Below are 20,798 nucleotides of genomic sequence, written 5' to 3'. Positions count from 1 at the left end.
GCAGGTTCTTAATGAACGAATCGCTTTTCGTACTCATCCATCTTTTAGTGGCGATCACATAACGGCCCCTGCCGAGAACAACAGGGTCCATCTGTTGCCTGCTCTCCTTCCCTCTGTACAGACTTCCTCCCCGCTGTGCTCAGATGTAGCTCTTTGTGTTGCAGTGTGACTGAGCTCTCTGAAGCGTTTGAATACAGCAGGAGCTTTCATCTGTGAAGGATAATGTAGACGAAATACGCTTGTTGCAACACCTGCAGGACCGAAAGGTTCTGTTTGACATACTGTGCAGCCGTACAAATCGATGGAAGTCTTCCAAAAAGATCATATGAAGCTTTAAGATGGCGTTACTTTTATTTATGTTCAATTCAAAGGAAAGCTTTGATTCTCATGGCCAGGGTGTTTGCCGACTCACGGAGTAATTGCATCTCCAGGTATCTTACAGCCTGGAGACGACAAAAGGTCAGAGCAGAGGAGAAAGAACAAATTCAACCTTCAGTGACCCCAAACTCCATCCAAATGAATAAAAAGACGTAAATGTTTTTAACACTGGCTTCTATTCATAAACAGTATTTTTATCTTAGCTATTGGCCACTCTCTTATGCCTTAATCCTTGGTATACTACGCTGGTTTTTCAACTCGTCAAAGCTTCAAGGCTGTCTCTCACCTCGTCGGGGCTACAAGATAACAGCTGGGTTATGTTGACTTAAATGTGCCTTATTTCCCTTCAGTCATTTCTGCTACCCAGACACACAGCGATCCACTTTCAGAGCCTTTTCATCATGAAGCCTTTCAGCTCCAAGGGCTTTTAACCACAGTCCATTTGCTAGGTGCAGTTGCAATAAGTCATGTTCATGCAGACATAGGCAGAACTGGGTGAGTGCTCCACCACGGAATTAAATACCCTCGTGACAATACTGTTTTCTGTCTTTGTGCTACATTTCCTTGGGTAATCCATACACATACTCCACTTAATTCATGCAGTGGCTATAATGTGTGTCCATCCAGTCTAAGATCAGGACACAAGCCCTGGATGGAAACCCGGACATTATACTTAATAAGAAATAAGTTACAAAAAAGCTTGATGTTTATTTCTCAATACAACCAATGAACATATTGTTGGAAAATTTGTTCAGCTACCCTTCAATGGGGGAAGTAGCAGGTTGCGCCCATATCAACAATTCCTCATGATATAACACGGAGAAAATTAGTTTATCTTAACCAAAACACATTGATAACCATCATGTTGTTAGACATGGCACTGGTGGTGAAACAATATATTGCTTCAAACTCGACAATGTGGCGGTTACTCTGCCTTTAAAATCTGATACTGAAAGCCATCACCACAGGCAACTTTAGCAGGCGATTTGTCTTCCTATGACAGTGCAGTTATTGTTACTGAGATTTTAAGATGTGATTCATTGTACTGCATATATAAACAGTGTTGCAAGGTTTCTTTTTGTAAGTTTTTTTTTTTCACCCTGCAGTAGTGGCTAAGAATTTGGGGCAATGGGTAAAATGGGACCCAGAGATGGTGGTAATCTGTACTTCAGTTTATTTCCGATCTACTTTCTGTTTCTACCCTGTTAAAGTGGGATTATAAATGCTAGTACCCGGTAGCAACAGCGGAGAGGCCAGACTATGCAAGCCTAGCAGCCGGGGCTCCGCGCCCTCCCTCCCTCGCTGCCTCCCTCCTTCGCTGCCTCCCTCCCTCTTTCCCTCGCTGTCTCCCTCCCTCGCTCCCTCCCTCACTTCCTCTCTCGCTGCCTCCTTCCCTCGCTGCCTCCCTCCCTCTCGTTGCCTCCCCCTCTCACCGTTCACTGTTGCTGCTTCCACAGCAGCAGGCGTCGGCAGGAAGGAGGATGGAGATCCCGGAGCAGGAGTAACTCCTCTCACACCATCCACTGGTAGGTTCTCAACCAAACACCGGGGCACAAATGGCACTCGGACCGTGATGTAAGTCGAACAAACCGAGGCCGCGCGGAAATTAGCGGCTGTTTTCGGGTGTTTTTATCGGCGACCGTCGATGGCGAGTTGGCCGTTTGCGGATGACCGTTCGGGGTAACGTTACGACGCTATGCTGGTATTTAAATCCCGGTTTGATTAGGCAGCGACTACCATCTGACCGCACTCTTCAACGTGTATGTAAAAACACACACTTGCGCCTCTTCGGCGACGATACGAGCCGCCGCTACCGCCAGCTCGCTCTGATACACTTCCCATACGCTGCCATGATGTGTAACTGCTCTCCAGCACATAGCCGCATCCCACGCCCTGATGCTATTCCGTGTAGCGAAGCTGAAGTCGGATAATTTAGAATAAACAAACAAACAAAAAAAATTGTTTCAGGCTGTGTTGTGTCTACCAGATGTGCACATTTTGTTTTCTGACCCGCTGGTTTCCTCACTCACACAAACGAAGACGTTCGAACATAGCGACCCGGGAAATAGCCGGCGCCCACACACTGTTCCCGTTATGTGGCTTTGTTGTCATACGAAGCGAGCCAATTGCTAATGCTGGCACACAACAGGAAGACGCCACGTTTCTAGTATTTATTAGGAGCTATATCATAACTGCAGATGTGTACTTCACGTATATTTTTCCTATAATAGGTAAATAGCGGGATAATGGAAATGTGTTTTGCTGTGCTTCTGATTTTACTGTAGATTTTGCAATTTGTTGGTGCCTTAATGAAGCAGATTGTTTTAAGCAAATTATCTGTGAACAGGGAAATAGAAAATCTCTGGCTGTTGTGTAACAGCAAAAACAACATCTGTGTAAGTAATGTGATTTTATGCCACTTTGCTTAATTAAAACAGCACCTTATTTTCACTTTCAACAAAAATCGTATTTGTGCATATTCGGCATTCCTACTCAGTCTGGAAAAGCGTAGAGTTTGATTTGATAATGTGTCCCAAGTTGCAATAAGTCTGGGGAAGAAAAGTTGAATGTCACATTCAAATATGTAAAAGGGTTTTTCTTTGGATTACATGCAGATGTTGTTTGATGTGACACATCACCAGTTCAGCTTTTATAAATACAGAATGTGTGTTTGGTCAACACTTGTTTTGTGCCAACTCAAGTTGTTCAAGAAGAGTGGAGAGCAGTACATGCTTGATTCAGTTTGATTCTTATGAATTTTCTTTTGTTGTTGCTTTTTGTGTAACAAACCACAATAGGTTTACACAATGTGACGAGTGTCGCCTTTATGGTGACAATAATGGGCCTTTGCTTGTTTTGAAGTGACCTGAGTAATTTCTTAAATTAAAATGGGAAACGTGTTTGTTTGAAGATGTGCAAAAAGCGCAATCGCTTTTGCCTTATGTTTATTTCATGCTCTCTGATTCATATCTACCAATTGGTTTTCCTTCACAGTGAGATGTTTCGTATCACAGGGCTGAATACCAGACAGCCTTCCTCTATCGAGAGATAGCCAGCCGGCAGGATGGAGCCCCAGGAGGAATGACACGATATCTTCCCCCGTTGGGTGTCGCACAACAGTCCAAGAAAATGCACCGGACCGGCGGATCCGTCTTCGTAGTCCTGGCGTGTCTTCTCGCCTCCCGCTCTGCCGGGGCGTTGTCGGCGGACACGGATGGGAACCGTACAGAGAACAACAACGTGACAGACGGCAGCGGCTTCGCTCCGGTCGTGTTCACTACGGTGAGCCAGATAATTGCCAGGGAGGGGAGCTGTGCGCTGATTGATTGCAACGTCACCGGAGACCCGTTCCCCAACGTCGAGTGGTTCAACTCCCACGGAGAGCGCCTGGACACGCAGACTGGTGGTGAGGAAGACTTCTCTCTCAACAAAACTTGCTCTTTGGTCAGCTTTTTGTTTCATTTTTATTTTATTTTTATTTTTTATCAACTTCGTGGTCTAAGACATGCTGCAGTCAATATCGTAACAAGAGGAAGAGTTCAGGAGTTGCACTCAAACGTGAGATTTCAACTCTGGAAATTGTGCAGTGAAATAAGAGCAGCATTTCAGATCCTTGATGTCAGTTTGAATAACGTGGAAGCTTGTTGTTGTAGTACTCTGGGATTATTATAAGCATCGAGAGGAAAGATAAATAAATAAAATACTTTCATTTCAAGATTTTATTGCTCATTGAAGTTTATAAGAAGCTGGGTGATATTGCTTACAAATATTGTCAGTTAAAACCGATTTTTGATTTTAATCACATTTTTTCCCCCCTTAGGAAGAACTTAAAAGTGACATAAAATATCTTTAAAAACAGAGATCCCAGAGCAGTCGTTCCTTTTGTGAGTTGACCTAAATTCAAAGTTTAGGTAAATAAACTGAATCTGTCAAACAAATCAGTAGTGTGTGGGTATGCTAACATCACTGTGGATTATTTAAACCCATTAGTTAAAACAAAATCCAGATTATCCTCCACAACCTAGTTTCAAAAAGTAGAAATTTAAATTAATGGCTAAAATTGACTTATGCCCAAAACCTAAATCTTACGTTTTCATTAGAAAGGTTCTATATTTAGAGCTGCACCAAGAGATTAGTTGATATTTCAGCTTAATCTGCCCTCCATTGGGTTGGAAATTCCAATATCCATCCTTTTTCAGTCAAGAAACCTCGCTAAAACTCTTTGGTGTGGAAGCAGTTACTGAAGGAAGGAAACTCAAAAATTTTCTATTTTCAGCATCAGTGAGTTTTTTAACATGGAATTAAAGGAAGCACGAACATGTAAAAATCTATTTATAAGGAACTTACAGTATTTTCTTTGATGTTTTGAACACTGTTCCTATGGTACTGCTGCTAAATTTGGAGCAAACTTCGGTGTAGTTATTTTTAAAGTTTACAGTTTGACGACGTAAACTTTCTTTAGAAGGCCTAGAGGTAAATCAATAAAAAATCAATTTCCTGTCAGGCAGCTTCGAGTGCATCAGGGTTGTTTATTTATGCCCAAACACAACAACAACACACTCAGAAGGTCAGAGGTCGTAAATGCTGTCGCTCGGCCGCCTGTGGGAAAATATGCTGACTGGGACAAAGTGATTCATCTAAAGTAGGGATTTCACTCCTACGTCCTGCATCATTTGGCACATTTCCATCTCTATCGGACACAAACGCATGAAACTGTTCCTAATTCATTCATTAAAGATTTTCTTTTATTTGAGAGATTATTTGTTCAGCGTGAGAGGAAGAGTGTTTTTATGTCTGTGCCTTTCCTGCGCCAACCTGTTGTAACCTGCCATCAGAGGCATGAAGGAGGAGGCTGAGTCATTGTTGTTATTAATGTTTTGACCCAAAACCCCCGCAGCTGTACTCTCAGAACTTCCTTCAAAGAAAAGCAGAAAGGCTTCACTTCCCCTGCTCTTATCCCAGATTGTTTCTGGATTAGATTCTCTTGATTGAGTCGATCCTGCGATCGTGCGTTATTTCCCCCCCACAATCATTCTGGAAGCAGTCGGCAAAACATCAGTGGTTTCATGTGAGCCGACCGCTGGGATAAAATTAGAAATCTGCTTCTTTTTTTTTCTTTTTTTTTTTGGTCTGAAAAGGCGGATGGGTGGGAAAGCAGAGTTATCCAGCTGCTTTCCCTGAAAACTCATTCGTCTCTTCCTGAGGACAGAAGTCTGCTCAGGATATTTGTGGACGGGTCTTCAAGAAATCCTCTGTGATATTCCTCCAACTCTATTCCCACGCTGCCGGGTGCCGCTGCGAGAGAACGAGGAGTTGTCGATGCAGAATCTTAAAAATGTACCGTGTGGGACGAAGTCTGTCCACAGTCGACATTCATTCAAAGGCAGAGTTAAGATGGCAGACGTGAAATGCCCCCCGACAGAGACGGACAATATCGAAGGAGCGGATGTTGGAGGGAAACTGAAATCGCCCTCAATGAACAGCTTGAGAAATGAACAGTGGGTTCTGTTTGGTTAAGGAAGCTTGTTTCTGCATTACTGTTTGGTTGTAGCTTTAACGTCCAACAGAGCGGCATTGATCAAGTCTGCAGTAGAAAGCGGTGATCCGGAGCTGTTCCTTTGAACTGCTCAGCGGCTCAACAGTTCACGTTCTGGTTATCAGCAGAAACGAGCAGCTCATCGATTTGAAGTGCCGCAATCCAGAACTAAAGCAAACAGGCAGCGCTCTGCAGGTCCAATACGGCTCAACCTTTTCAAATACTCGTTTGAGCAAGTGGTCCTGTGGAGTGACTGCAGCTGGCTGCTTGTTGCTGCATGCACCTTCGCCACGCCACGTGTGATTAAACACAGGCCTTCTCGTCAAACGAGAGAACGATCGCGTGTATGAACACGAACTTCGACGTATTGTATTTGAATTTTACGTAATTAAATATGTAGCTTCAGTTCTTTTTTTTTCCTTTAACAAAAATAGGAAAGGTACAATGTGCACCTCTGCATTTTATTGTAAAACTGTTTTGACCAGTTTTACAATAAAACTGGTCTGTGTGGCCCTTTAGTCGCAGAGAGTTTATCTTTTATCAGAATCAGTGAATTCTTTAGTGTTGGTTTAAGAGTTCAGTAAACACTAAAACTTGTCAGAAAAGTCTTCTCTGGATAATCAAATGTATTAAGATAGTTCCCTTAAGCATTAACAGCACATTCTAAATAAGTCGTCTCTGACCATATTATTTGCATGCATTTTTTTTATTACTGGAATACAATAGGATTAGGAAACTATTTAACTTTCAAAATATTTCAGGTATTCCAAGAGTTTTTTCCTAAAAGAAGATAATCCTGCAGTTTTTAGGTCCAAACTCATAGTTATTGTTTGGCGTTAGATTTTTGTGCCAGTTTGTTTAAAATAGAAACCAGTTTCTTGTTGAATCACTGACACAGAAAAACCATTACGTCTAGCTGCAGGTCATAAATTTTGGTCTGGAATGTAAAAAGGAGTCGACTGGTACAAGACGAGTCTAGTGGAGTCGCCATATATTTGCTTTAGGGTTTTGTAGCAGGTCTCAAGCAGGGTAATAAAATATAACATTAAACAGCCCTGCAAGGGAGGACACACCTTCTAATGCATATATTTAAATTAAGGGAATACACATCCTTACAAAAGGTCTGTTTTACAGCAGAAGATCGAATTGCTTTGTGCTCGGCTGAGCAATTCCCAAAAATGCATTTTTGTCTTTCCTTTTCAACTCGTTGCAGGTAACTCTATGTTTTGTCATGTGTTGGACTTCTTGACGATCTGGGTGTAAATGCTAACGTAACATTTTGTATGCATTGAATTCTCTGGATAAAGCCCTAGATATATCTGAAGTCTTGATGTCGTATGGTTGTTTTCTTTATTATGTCCACTGCACCTGCGAGACCGGAATCTGGGAAACTAGAGGAAAATTAGCGAGCCAAGTGAAGTTGTTCCTCTAATTCTTAACAATAGACTGATGCAGATTGCATGGTGCCCAGTGTGACCGGATGAAACGTATCGCTGTGTTTAAATATTGGCAACATGGCGGGTCTCAGACCTTAAATGTACCTAGTGAGGATCCAAACAATGAATTAACTTTTGATCAGTTGTCAGCTAATTGTTTATTAGATTAAGAGTAGTTCCAATAATGAATGACATCCGCTTAGACCTCTTAGTGTCATAGTTCATCTGCCATCCACACCCAGGTTGTGAGTCAATGCAGTAAATGGAGTTTAACTTAAAATACAGACAGTACTTCTGTATGAACATCTCTCTGTTGATGGAGGATTGAGTGTTTCATTAATATTTTATTCTTTTCAGCATCCTAAGAGGAACCTTTTCTGATATATTTAAAACTTGCTGCAATGTTCAGTTCATTCAGTCAGTATTTAATACAGCTCACGCTTAATACGATAGACATTCAGTGATCTTTCTTCTTTTTAATCTGACATAATATGAAAAAGTTAGCCTTTTCTCCTGGATCATCGACTGTCTTGATGCAAAACAAAATGGCCCTTTATCAATTAATTGCTAGTCGATCGATACCCAGAGAAACGCCATCACGGTCCTGTGTGTGTCTGCAGGAGGGAAGTGGTGGCTGCTGGAGAACGGCGTCCTCAACATCACCAGCATCGAGTTCTCCGACCGAGGCAAGTACACGTGCATGGCCGCCAACGTCCACGGCACCGCCAACGGCACGGTGACCCTGCGCGTGGTCTTCACCAACGGCGACATGGGCGTGTACTACATGGTGGTGTGTCTGGTCACCTTCACCATCATCATGATCCTGAACGTCACGCGCCTCTGCATGATGAGCAGCCACCTGAAGAAGACGGAGAAGGCCATCAACGAGTTCTTCCGCACCGAGGGCGCCGAGAAACTGCAGAAGGCCTTCGAGATCGCCAAGCGGATCCCCATCATCACCTCGGCCAAGACGCTGGAGCTGGCCAAGGTCACCCAGTTCAAGACCATGGAGTTCGCCCGCTACATCGAGGAGCTGGCCCGCAGCATCCCGCTGCCGCCGCTCATCATGAATTGCCGCACCTTCATGGAGGAGATCCTGGAGGTGGTGGGGGTGGAGGAGATGAGGCACACCTTCGTCCGGCACGGCCCTGAGTGGCGGCGCGACGCGCAGGGCTGGATCCCCTCCATCGGCATGCGGGACGTCTTCACCATCCTGCAGGTGAGGGACAGAGAGCGCAGCGAGTCGCCGGCCGCCGACTCGGACAACTCGTCCGTTCACGAGCAGCCGCAGCAGATCGCCATCCAGGCGTCCGTGCACCCTCCGCTCAACGACGGGGACTGCTGCGGCGTGTACGAGGCCACGCCGCCGTCTCCCGCTTCCTCCTCTCCCTGTCCCTCCCCCTCTCCTTCGCTGTCCCCGCCGTCCTCCCCTCTGCCTCAGGAGGAGCATCAGGTGGTGCAGGAAGAGGAGATTGGCACCCAGGCAGCAGGCGAACAGATAATGAGCAAGGCCCTCCCCTGCCAGGTGTTTTACGAAAGCCATGTTTGATTGGACTACAAGGGGTGCGCTGACATCCTGCTATGCATCTCACACTGTATGAAACAATCACCTGTTTATTCATCTCTATCGCTGAAGTTTCTGACACATTTCATCCAATCAGAGGCTTTTTAAACTCTCTTCACTCTGGATGTTCACGCTTGAATGTACGTGAGAGGAGGTAGTAATAATAATGTAATAAGCAGAGGATTGTATGAGGAGCTGTCTTGTTATGTAAAGAGGAGACAGGAGGATTTGCTTCAGTTTGTAGTTTCTTACAATGTTCGGATTTTTCATTTTCCTCCGCTTAACTATGGCTGCATGCTGGACTGATGAAGCTTTAAGGGTCTGACCGGGACACGCTTTAAGGCCAGGTGGACCTGTGAATATAGAGTCCCGATTAAAGACACACCTCTTGGTGGAGTTTGTTTTCTTTCAGATAATTTAATGATAGAGTATTATATTATTCCTGACTGTGCTGTGGTTTGATTCCTCCAGTCTGTCTCCTTCATGCAGGTCGGACGTGAAACTCTCCTCTCATTCAGTGTTTTTGGTTTATAATCCGCCTCCCTGTCTGATCTCAGCATCGTATTTCGTCTGCAGAGGCTTTGCTGTAAACTTGCATGTTAAAGTGGACAGTTGAGATGTCCGACATCTTGTCCCGGGACTCCTTGTGTTTTCTTCCGTCGCTCGGCTGAAGCTGCTGTCTGTGGCCCGAGACGAGCTGCACGCCGCTCTGCTTTCACCACTGCTCTACAGATGCCTCTTTTTTTTTTCCCCTTCTTCTTTTGTAGTGGAATAAAACGAGAGTGCTGTGCTTCAAGATAAAATAAAAAGCAAGGCTGTGTGAGAGGCTGCTTTTCTTATCAATGATGCACACACTACCCACACGGTTGAAAATGGATCAGAAGATCCTGACAAAATGAGTCATTTCATGATTTTATGTTTTTCAGGAATACTACAAGGCACTGTATCAAGCTCTGAAATCTTAATCAAATAATTTCCAAACTTCTACATTTACTGTGAAATATTGAATTATATTTATCTTCAGTTGTTGCAGAAATCTTCACTGAAGCTGCAGCTAAACTTCGGCGCGAATGACGGGATGTGAAGTTCGTTAAAGGTTCAGCCGACAGCATCACACCGAGACTCGTCTGTGCAACTTCTATATTTTCTCCTTTTAATTTAAAACAGGTTTTTTTTTTCTTTACATATTCTCTGTTCTTAATGTACAATCAAACAATGTAATCATACATAAAATTCTTCAGAATAATAATAATTCACAACTGTATCGACACTACCCATAAATTATCAAATAAAGGAGAAGAACATCGGGTTCAGTATGAAACACAATGTTCGGCAACACCACAGGTTGACAAAGGTGATGCGGCAAAGACGCACACAGGTCCACAGTCACACCCCTCACACACACACACACACACACACACACACACACGGTCTACAGGTAATGTGCTACTGCTTGTCCGCTTCCTCGCCGGCGTCTCCTCCCTTCATAATTTCCAATTGAAATGTCAGGTGCGCGAGGACAAAGAACGAAACGAAAGCAAGTGAAGCCCGACAACCTTCCATCAGGCACTTGAGAGGCGTGGCGAGACCAGAGGATCACGGTGGTCGCCTGCAGGGGGGGGGCAACAGCAGAGACCCCTTCAGATGTAGAGGAGCGAAAAGCAAAGGCAGCGAATCAGGCTGCAGTTTAGACAGTTTTACGACAGTCGGCTTCTCCACGTCCAACTGTGAGATCACTGTTTAGGGAACTGTTCCCTATACAGAAAAGGTATATTTGGTCGTTTTTACGCAATTTAGATCTCCTTGTTTCGAAGAATGACAATTGTTAATTATTATTTCCAAAATTAAGCAAAGCAAAAACCAACAAGGGATTGATCGAGTTGAAACCTAAAGCAGCTCCGATGTTCCTGGTTACCGCATGGAAAACATTTATTTCAACAATGCAAGAAGTCGCTCTCATACAAATTTATTACACACAGTAGTAGATTTCAAGCATTTTTCTGCTAATAACTGGTTCATTTTGGCTTACAGATAACCAAAATCCAAATGTAACTTTCTCAGACAGAATACCATGCAAGTCCAATAAAACAATTGATTTTAGACAAAATATTATATTAGTCCATACGTTGAGCCTCTGGCCTCCTGCAGTCACTGAGGGTAAGCCTCAAAATGTTTTTGTTTAAGAAGCTGGATGTTTACTGAGGCCTGTATCCAGGAGCTGGAAAGTTGAGCGGAAGGAAAAAGTCTTGCTCCATTTCAGATAAGAAAATATAAAAAATTTTTAAGCAAGTCTCTCAAAACCCCAACCAAGTTTTGAGTGGACAAAAGTTGACATAGTTTTCTGTATGATTGCAATCCTACAATAAATGTTTTATTGGGACGATTTAATGTTACAATTATTTGCAAATCTGATTATTTAAAAGTTATTTTTAGGTGTGCTATAAATTACCAAAATGAACTCAAGTAAATACCTTGAAATCACACCGTGTCTACAGACTGTCACATGTTTACAATTTTTGAAATTACTTAAATTAATTTTTTCAAGGATTTTGTAACGTATTGAGAATTTGAAGTTTGTGGCCCCGTTTTAAAGAGAAGTTGAAAAGGAGCCACTCTTACTGTAACAAATTCAACCAATCAAAACAGACAAATTCTGATGCTTCGAGCTGATTGGCTGCAAAGAGACCAGGTGTTTTTAAATGTTCGTTTGAGAAAAAAAAAATACCCTTCATTTTAACGTAGCATGGTTTTCATTTTGTACTTGAACTACACACACACGCGCGCGCGCGCACACACACACACACACACACACACACACACAAAACCTGCCTTCATAATTAATGGACTCACACACAGACTTGCACACTAGTGGCTCAGAAATGAAGACATCCAAACTTTTCACTTTCTTCTCATCATTCCTTCTGGACGGGATCCTTATTGTTCTTGAAATAAAGTAATGACTCCATCTCAGTGCATCCCTTCCTGGGTTGCTCTCTCACACACACACGCACACACACCCACGGACACGCACAGGGCTATTAAAGCCAACTTGTGTGGTTGTGATGCAGTTCCCATAGTGACCTGGCTGGAATGTGGAGGCGCTGCAGACACTCACTCACACATACTTCACAGGTAAACATGTTTTTTTAGTTGTTTCTGGAGGACGGACAGGTCAGAGGTGTGTGAATGTGTGTGTTTTCATGGAGGGGAGGTGAGTGCGCAGGAAACATTGAGGTCCCATCATCTCATCCCTCGTCTGCGGTTCATTCTGACCTTTTTGACCCCCAAGGGTCACAGGAGGGCAGGCGCAGCAAGAGTGCAAACAGGTGTGACGTTTCAGGTCAGCACACACACATGCGTGCGTGTGTTTCTGTGTTTGGAGACAGCATACATGTTTCGAATGTCTGAGTGCAAAAAAAAAAGTGTGTGTGTGTGTGTAAAAAGTGCCTTCAACACGTGACAGTTTTCTGTCCTCAGCAGCCAGACGACAACATCAATGTTTTTATTGTCGCTTTTCTCCTCCTGTGGCCCGAAAGTCTCTGGGGGGCCACAGCGAGTCATTCAGTGAGGCTCGGGGACCGCAAAGCTGAATGTTAAAGGACATAAAACAAACCAAAAAAAAAAAGTGTCCGGATGTCAGAGATGGGAGCCGTTCAGGAGGCACACTTCCTCTTCCTGCTCCACCTCCTCCTCGCTACATCCTCCTCCCCCCCAGCCGTCCTGGAAGGAACGGATCAGTTGAACATGATGGACTCTGGATCTTGGTTTGCCATTTGAGCCATGTGACGGAGGATATCTTTTTTTGTGATAATACCAAGAAGCCGCCTGCAGGGGGAGACAGAGGGAGGGAAGGGAAACGGATTAGCAGAGACACCAGGAAGCGCTTCCAATCTGCATCTACGACGAAAACATCGTGTTTTTGTTGGCCTTCGCAAGAGCGGGATTTTTTTTTTTTACATTTTTGTTGTTTAGCCGAGTCGCTGTCAGTTTGTTCGGATACGAAATCAGAGTCGGTGCCAACAAAAAAACGAGTCCCAGAGGAGACGAGGGTCAGCAGGAGGGTGAGGAACTGCAGCAGAAGATAGAGGAGTCATTTCAGAAGATCTGGAACCTACAGAGAGGAGACCGGAAGTACAGGACGGCAGTTAGAGCTCGCACGAGCAGGAAGCCAGGAGAAGCCGCCATCTTAGGAGGCAAGACGACATGTTGGGAGCTTTGCTCAAATTTGCCAGCTGTCTAAGCTCAGCCACTTCAGACATCAAGATAGTCTTTATCCCAAACGTGTTTTCGATTTCACGCTGAACTACTTAACGGACTGCGAGAAGAAATGTTCCAGTTTACGACAACTTTGAACTCACATGGACGCCGTTTCTAAAGTGGAAACAATCCCAGCACAGCAACACGGATTTCTCCTTTGAAGTGGGAAAAACTCTTCACACACTCATCGCCGTAATATATATTTTAGTCCGACAGCAAAAGAGTAAGAAACGGTCAGCAAACAGAACCTCGCTACATTATTTACACCTCTTGAAGTTTTCCAAATTGTTCAATGTTACAATAAATGTATGTATTTGCTTTATTTGGGTAAAGCAAATACACGCCCAAAGTGAAACATGGTGGTGGCAGCTTCATGCTACGGGGAAACTGGTCATTTCTGATGCCAACGATCAGAAAAAATAGTGATTTGATTTTACCTGTAATCAAGGAAAAATGTCATCTACTTTGGGGGTATTTTGCAGCATTAGTGGATATTCACTTTCTTTCCAAAAACATTATATAAACATCTATGAGATTTATTCTCTTGAATTTTACCCACCCCTTAATTCTGTGTTTTAATTTGAGAGCTTTATTTGCACCAGTGTGAGCCTGGCAAGCAGGTGGCAAATAATAAAGGAGTAAAATGATTCAGAGCATATCTAATCGTTCTTCAAAAATTGCTTTTTAACCATCTTAACATTCCTTCTTTTATTATTTCCAGCGTGACTGAAGTGTAAAGGTGCCAGAAATGTTCCAAGTCGATGTAGAAAACGCTCCACTATTTCAGTCTTTTCTTTCTTTGGTTCAAATTCGAAACAAAACAGACCGCGACGTCGCACATTTTCCCCCCAAGTTTCTGGTCTCCGAAATATCCATTGGTGATATTTTCAACAGGACCGTTGAGGAGTGAAACTAAAAGTTATGATAAACTGGAACAATCGCTTTAGAGTGACTCATTAATGCTTTTAGCAGATGTGTAACCAATTCAGACTCCTGCAACACGACTGCCTTCCTCCTCCTCCTCCACCTCCTATCGGAACTGCTGAAACGTTTACTACGCAACGATTCGCTACGTTAGCAGTGAAGACATTTCCTGCTGACTGGAGCGCCCCAGCTGAGCTGATTGATGTTCATGAGCTTGAACATCAGAAATGATCACAGAGTGTGCTCTGACTTGAGGTCAGGCGAAGAGGAAGCCAGCTGCAGAGCCGACGCTACATAGGACAGTTTGTCTGAAACCCTAGAAGGGAAGTAGAGCTTATTGGCAGTGAGGAGAAGTGAAAATGTGACCCCAGGTCTGAGTGACAGGAGGAAGGACGACCTGTGGTTGGTGTGGGTGCTACGGACAGAGAGAGCGAGAGAGAGAGAGAGACACTGGCTGAACACCTGACACGGATCGGACCGAGTGCTGCTGTCATGATCAGAGAGCACCAGGTGAGGTGAAGGGAGGTGAACACAGTGTTCCCACTAACACCAGCAGCGTCCAGCCGTGGTTGAAATGACCTGATGTTTTCTTATCAAGTTGAAATGTTCTGTATCTAACGCGAGGAAGACTCTGAGCCACGTCCGCAGCAAGGGCTGCCAATAAACCCAACAGTTCGGGCGTCATCAAGCATGTCGTGGTATTTAAGTCCAACGAAGAAAAGTCAACTGGTTTGTTATTCATGTGAATCCAGTGGGCCACAATTTCAACGAGAGATGCACCAAGAACTCAGCTGGCGACCGGATCGGCCTTGACTGGTTAAACTCAAAGATCTGTCCTTTTCCCGATTAGTTAACGCGCCGTTCCACACTCTTCAGTGTGGAAGCTGTTGTTAAAGGCTCACAGGCAGCTATTTTAGGATCAGCTATGGCTGGACGATATGGCTGAAAAACGTATCGTAAGCATCTCGTATCAGTTGATATAGATAATTACTGATTCCACAGCGTTCACTCCAGTTTTCCTTTTTTCCTTAATCCTCTGGTTAAGGAAAAAAGTCTATTCGCAAAGGAACACATTCTTTGTTATGCTAATTGGTAAAAGAATATGCTGATGTCACCTTTTAATGTTAACTGTAATAATTTTGTTTTAAAACAGTCAATTTCTTTTCAACAGCGTGTCCGAATGCATATAATGAACAACCTCTTATTGGAGGGAAGCTGGATGCAGGTTGTAAATCTTCCTGTATTATTTTTTTCCCTAAAAGTTTATTTGACTATTCACAAGCTTGCAGTGCATAAAAATCGGACATTAGCCACGGTGCATCTCTAGTTTTAAGTGCACAGATTGGACACCTTATGCTTTACTTTTGGGCTCTGACTTTATAAATCTGTGGAAAAACGGCAGGACTCTGCTGGCCAACGGAAACACTGGCAGGTTGAAGCATGGGAGCGGTTTTTAATCGCATGTTTGTCACCACACACAGACTAGCTAAGCTACAGCTACCGGCACCACTCCACCACACGCACTACGAGCTGAGGGGAATGCGGGTGTGAATCACATCTCTACAGGTTGATTTCCTCCTGGAATTATAAAACCACCCTCCAACTTAAAGTGACAAGTTAAATAACGGTGGTCTGCTTTCCCAGGGCGGCTGGCTACTCGCCAAGTCGTCCTTTGGGCCGCGCGTCAGATGCCGTCACTCTGGCGGAGTCAACACCATAAATAACAGAAAAACAAAAAAAGAGGGGAAAAAAAAGAAGCCGTTAATGGAGAGAGAAATCGTTCGGTGAGTGAGCCTGAGAATGAAATGAGTGACTACTGAAGATGAGAAGATGTGAGACACACAACAGGCATCGAGACTGCAAACACACAGGTGAGGGTCGTCTCTGATTGGTCAGAAATCCTAAAGGCGCCTAAATGGTTTCGGGAATTTAGCCCAAAAATATCCACACCCACAGACAGTTTTTGACTTTTAAATCGAAGGTGAATGTTTATTTTGCTGATGGTTTTGTTTTGGCTTCAAGAAGCAAGTGAGCAGCAAAGCAGGATTAAATCAAACACCTGCCATCGATTGCAAGAGATGCGTTATTTTGAACTCATTCTTCATTAACGTGTCCTTTTTCTACAGGAACAACACGTTCCCCCGTGTTTACGGGTTTTTGTCGCATGTTTGATAAAACCAGTTTGCCAAACAAAAATCCACTTCAGTTTAAGTGTGAATAAATTTGGACAAAATGACTGAATATCTGTGAAAATGCAGAGTGATGAACGATTCGTTGAGGTGCTAGCGTGAAGCGGTTGAGAGAGCACTAAGCAGAACTACAGCTGGTGCAAATGCAGTGTAATGGGATGAGCTGCACTACGGGACTCTACAGAACCCCTTTCAGACATGCAAACCTCTGTGGTAGTGCCTTCATTTAAGAGCTTGAATATCTTAAAAAAGTTCAATATTAAGGTTCTACGCCTCTGATTTCAGCAGAGCAAGGTATTCAAGACCTACATTTGTTGTCTCTTGGTCAAAACTAAGCTCATGATTGCATATCAAGTATGATTAAAATATTGTAAAATGAAGGTGTAATTAGTTGCACACAGCTCTCAAAACTATATTATGTACTGAACACGTAAAAAGTCTGAATTTTTCCACTACGCTTATTGTCTTTTACACTCGCGTCCCAAGTGAAAGAGAGAGACTGATTGGCTACAACATGACGCTGAGAGCAGCTGAAACAGCAGCCGTCAAGTTTTAAAACGATCAAAGCACTGATGAGCTTATGAGGCGGACCGAAAGAGCTTTCCCCTCATACAACCGACTGAAACGACACAGAAATATGATGCAAGATAAACGATCAACAAGTCGTATGAACACAGAGAAAACATGCTAACCTGAGGCTAGCACTGTTAAGAGAACACTGTAAAACAAGGAGTATACTGAAGACAGTAGCTGCGCTTCCATTACAAATGTGCGCAAATCTTTATCTGTATCCTGGTGACCCAATTAAGTCATTGCAGTTTTTCCATTTTATAAGAAATTAAGTTAAAATGTTGGAAATATTTTTTATCTGGAGATGCATCTTTTTCCTCAAATTATTAAGCATTCACAAACGAAATCCCATGCTTTTTCTATTTTAACAAAATGTTTATTTTTTTTACTTAAAACATAACATTCCTTTTTTTATTATTATTTTATTTTACATATTTCTAATATTGTACAAAACAAGCTGAAATAGTTTAAAGAAAAATCTGTCGAATGCGCTAATTTTTCTAGCACGATTAATCAATAAATCACAAAAATAATGCCCAGAATAATCAATTCCTAAAATAGTCACTTGCAGCCATAAAAGTTTGTTTTATTTCGGACAAGCGAAGCAGCGTGGCTCGAACAAACATCAGAGGAGGATGACTGGCGGCACACCGGCAGGAAGCTACAAAGATCATGTCTGAAAGGGGCTCCTGTGTGACAGTTCCCACTCAGGTCCGCCATTACAGGACCAACAAAACTCCACAGTGGCTTTGACGAGTGATGGGCTCCAAAAACTGCAACGGCTACAAGCGATGAAGACGGCAGCCGGAGGCCCGCTGCCGGGAGATGTTTCTTCATGAGTTTGAAATCCACAACAAACCAAACCACCAACAACAGAGTGTGAGAAATCAAGAGGAAACAGAGAGGAGTCTAAATGTTAAGTCGGGAACTGTCAGCAGTTTTCCACAGCACTTTCCATGCATCCCCTTCTAACAGTCGTGGCCCAAGAGACAGGTGTGACAGTGTGGGAGAAGGGGGATTTAAGGGGCGGGGCTAGTCACCAGGGGCTGCGTCTGCTGCTTGAGCTCCTCCAGATGCTCTAATATATTCTTCTTTGTGATGATGCCCAACACATTCCTGAAACACACACCTGTTACTCGGTACACTGCCCACAACAACAACAAACAGACAAAAAAAAAAAACACAGCAGAGACACAAAGAGAACAAACAGCAGCAGCACAAATCATACACAATAAATAAATAACAGAAACAAAATGAGGCTAAAGTAAAATGCAAACTGAAAATTACACAACTGAATTTAAACAACGAACCACAAAAGAGTGACTTGTCATTTGTGACAATGAAGTATTGAGAAGTCATGATGAATTGCGGTGATATTTTAGACTTTTCTGTCAATAAAACGAACAAGAAGACCAAAATCAGCAGACTGACGTAAACCGATGAATGGAAAATAAGGCTTATTTCTACTGTTTATTGCACCAGTTCACAACAGAAGCCTGCTGTAAAACTGCCAGTATGCTGTTTTCTTTTGAGCTATCTTGATTTATTTTGATCTTTTCCTCTTTCAAAGATTAAATAAATAAACCAAAGGCCTCCTTGTAATTTGAGAAAATTCATATCTGTTTACACACAATTTAGTTTTGCTTCTTTTATCTACCTCAAATGAATAGCGTGATAAGGCTCAGCAAAAATGCATTTCATAATTTTTTTTACAATTTTATTCCTAAAACATAAAATCTACATATTAACTCCCACATAACTATGCACTACTTTGTTTTGATTTATCGAATTAAAATCGTTTGAACAATTTCACAAAGGAATATGAATACTTTGTCATTGTAAGAATTGTTTTGGTCTTTTTCTAAAGATTTATTGACAATAAAAGTACAAAATATCACCAACTTATGATTGAAAACTGAAAAAAAAATGATAAAACAAATATGAACAAAAAGAAACCACTGCTGCTCTGTTCCTGAGAGCTCAAATTAACTATAATCATGCACAACTTCTCCTTCCCACCAGCAGAGGGCGCTGTGAAAAACCAACTCCTTAAAAGTGTGGACGATAATCAGTAAAACGCTGGTGGTTCCAGTTGTTGAAAGAACAGCCAGAACATTCTTACATCTCGACCACGTTGTTTTGTTTTATTCGTGTCGCGCAGCAACAAGTTTCGCCAGCTCTTTTGTCCCAAAACGTCACCTGTTGTGTTTGTGTAGTTAGTTTTTAGTCAGCAGCTCCAGGATTCTGCCTGTTACCGCTCAGTGAGGGGGTTAAGGTGCCTACAGCACAGCAGTTTGGCCGAGCCATGCAGAACCTGAGAGGCCATGCAGCACCAGGCAGTGTGTACATGTGCTAAACCCGGACTGGTTAAGCAATCCTCCAGGAAGTGGGAGGCAGCGTGGGGTAGGGAGACACCGCCTCCCTCTGCGCCAGCTGTGTCCTACTTACCCGTTGTGAGTGACCAGACACTGCCTGAGCCCCAGCTTTCTGAAAATGTCCACCACGATCTCCATCGGGGTGTGGTCGGTGACGGTGAAGGGGCTCATGTCCAGGATGGAGCGCAGCTTGAGGGGCCGGGGGCTGTCGGCTGGCAGGGTGGGTGCATGCTGGGTGAAGTACACCCTCGAGTTCAACATGATGCCCTCCTGCTTGCGGCGAGCGTTTTCTGTTGGGATGGGGGAAAGAAAATACATTTAGAGCTTCATGCTTTGTCCCAATTTCAGGGTTCCTGCAGGTTTTCATCTAGTCAAATTTTACTTTTAAAGACCGCTTTGAATGAAATCTAAAGACCGCGACCACAACAGAAAAGTATAAAAGAAACTCTCATATTGCAGTACTTATTTATATATATTCTCAGTGTTTTTCCCTCAAAGGTAACAACAAATTGTTTTTCAACTTTGTTTTAAAAAAAAAAACTTCAATAGGCAAGTCTGGTGCTTTACCCGCTGTGTTTAAGATCCACTAATCCTCCAACTTCAGAGTTTTTGTCGCACCAAAAGCTGCTTTCAGATCAATCAGCAGCAGCAAGCAATTTCTGTGCCAAGCTTTCGTTTGTTTCTTGGAGAAAATCCATATAACAACGTCTGGGTCATCAAGTGAGATAATGGCAAAGACCACAATAAATTTGGACTTGAACCATAACAGATCCAAGCTGGCTAGCTAGTCTGATTATATTAGCAGCTGGTTAGCAGCAGCAGCAACAGAATGTCATGAAGATGTCTGACAGAAAAGTCTCAAGACAAAAACAAATTCCTTAAATTCAAGACCTGGATGTGAGGTGTTTAAGACCAACTTACATTTGAAAAAAAAAAAAAAAAAAAAGAATTTAGGACATTTTGATGCGTTAATTTATATACATCAATTTAAGCCTTTTTAAGGCTGCACTGTTATTTTAATATTTTCTTTAACTTATGATCTTCCTTTGCAGTTTTACCTATAGCAATAGTGATGTCCCTGCGCAGAGCGAAGCCCACCAGTCTCTGCGACTCCTTGGACACGATCACTGGGAAACCATTATAACTGGTCTCGTTGATGACGCTCTGCAGCTCCTCGACCGTCAGGTCGTCCTGCGTCAGCACCGCCAGCGGCGGGTCGCTGCTCCGGGGCCTCATCACGTCTCTGGCCAGCGTGGTGTGCGTGAACTCCTCCTTGGCGTCCAGGAAGGGGTATCCGTTCAGACGGATATGAGCCTCGTAGATTCCCTCGCGGCCGAAAGCGTCGCCCACCCATTTGCTGGTCATGACGGCAGCCATGAGGGGGACGATGTATTCCAGGCCGCCGGTCAGTTCGAAGACAATGACCACCAGCGAGACAGTCATACGGGTCACGCCACCTAGGGGACAGAGGACACATTTAAAACACAAGAAGATAATTTCATAATTTATATTTTTTTCAGCCTTTGTTTACGTCTGGTACGGCTTCTTCTGGCGCAAAATTATGATGCA

The 20,798-nt window shown here is 43.3% G+C and overlaps 2 protein-coding genes across 7 annotated transcripts in view; one reads left to right on the top strand and one right to left on the bottom strand.

Moving 5' to 3' along the window:
* Positions 1 to 1,625: 1,625 nt before the first annotated feature.
* mfap3l (microfibril associated protein 3 like) lies at positions 1,626 to 9,737 on the top strand. Its single transcript, XM_055060264.1, has 3 exons — positions 1,626 to 1,904; positions 3,373 to 3,784; positions 7,971 to 9,737. The coding sequence occupies exons 2-3, from the start codon at positions 3,460 to 3,462 to the stop codon at positions 8,897 to 8,899; spliced, it is 1,254 nt and encodes a 417-aa protein (XP_054916239.1). The 5' UTR covers positions 1,626 to 1,904; positions 3,373 to 3,459; the 3' UTR covers positions 8,900 to 9,737.
* Positions 9,738 to 10,044: 307 nt separating this feature from the next.
* The window catches only part of clcn3 (chloride channel 3), a 37,816-nt gene continuing 27,062 nt past the window's right edge, over positions 10,045 to 20,798 (bottom strand). For 3 of the 6 annotated variants that reach the window (XM_055060254.1, XM_055060256.1, XM_055060255.1), the window contains 4 exons: positions 20,288 to 20,686; positions 19,303 to 19,519; positions 17,895 to 17,970; positions 10,045 to 12,739 (listed from right to left, as the gene is read on the bottom strand). In XM_055060254.1, the coding sequence (XP_054916229.1) occupies positions 12,551 to 12,739; positions 17,895 to 17,970; positions 19,303 to 19,519; positions 20,288 to 20,686 (881 nt within the window). In that variant the 3' untranslated portion in view covers positions 10,045 to 12,550. Of the gene's footprint in view, positions 12,740 to 15,756; positions 15,795 to 17,894; positions 17,971 to 19,302; positions 19,520 to 20,287; positions 20,687 to 20,798 lie in introns of all 6 variants that reach the window. The other 3 variants (XM_055060257.1, XM_055060259.1, XM_055060258.1) reach the window with 2 other exon arrangements.

The sequence above is a fragment of the Poeciliopsis prolifica genome, unplaced genomic scaffold (genome assembly GCF_027474105.1).
Source record: "Poeciliopsis prolifica strain line A6 unplaced genomic scaffold, Auburn_PproV2 SCAFFOLD058, whole genome shotgun sequence".
NCBI lineage: Eukaryota > Metazoa > Chordata > Actinopteri > Cyprinodontiformes > Poeciliidae > Poeciliopsis > Poeciliopsis prolifica.
Note: the sequence above shows the minus strand (reverse complement) of the source record. Positions and strands in the feature narration are given on the sequence as shown.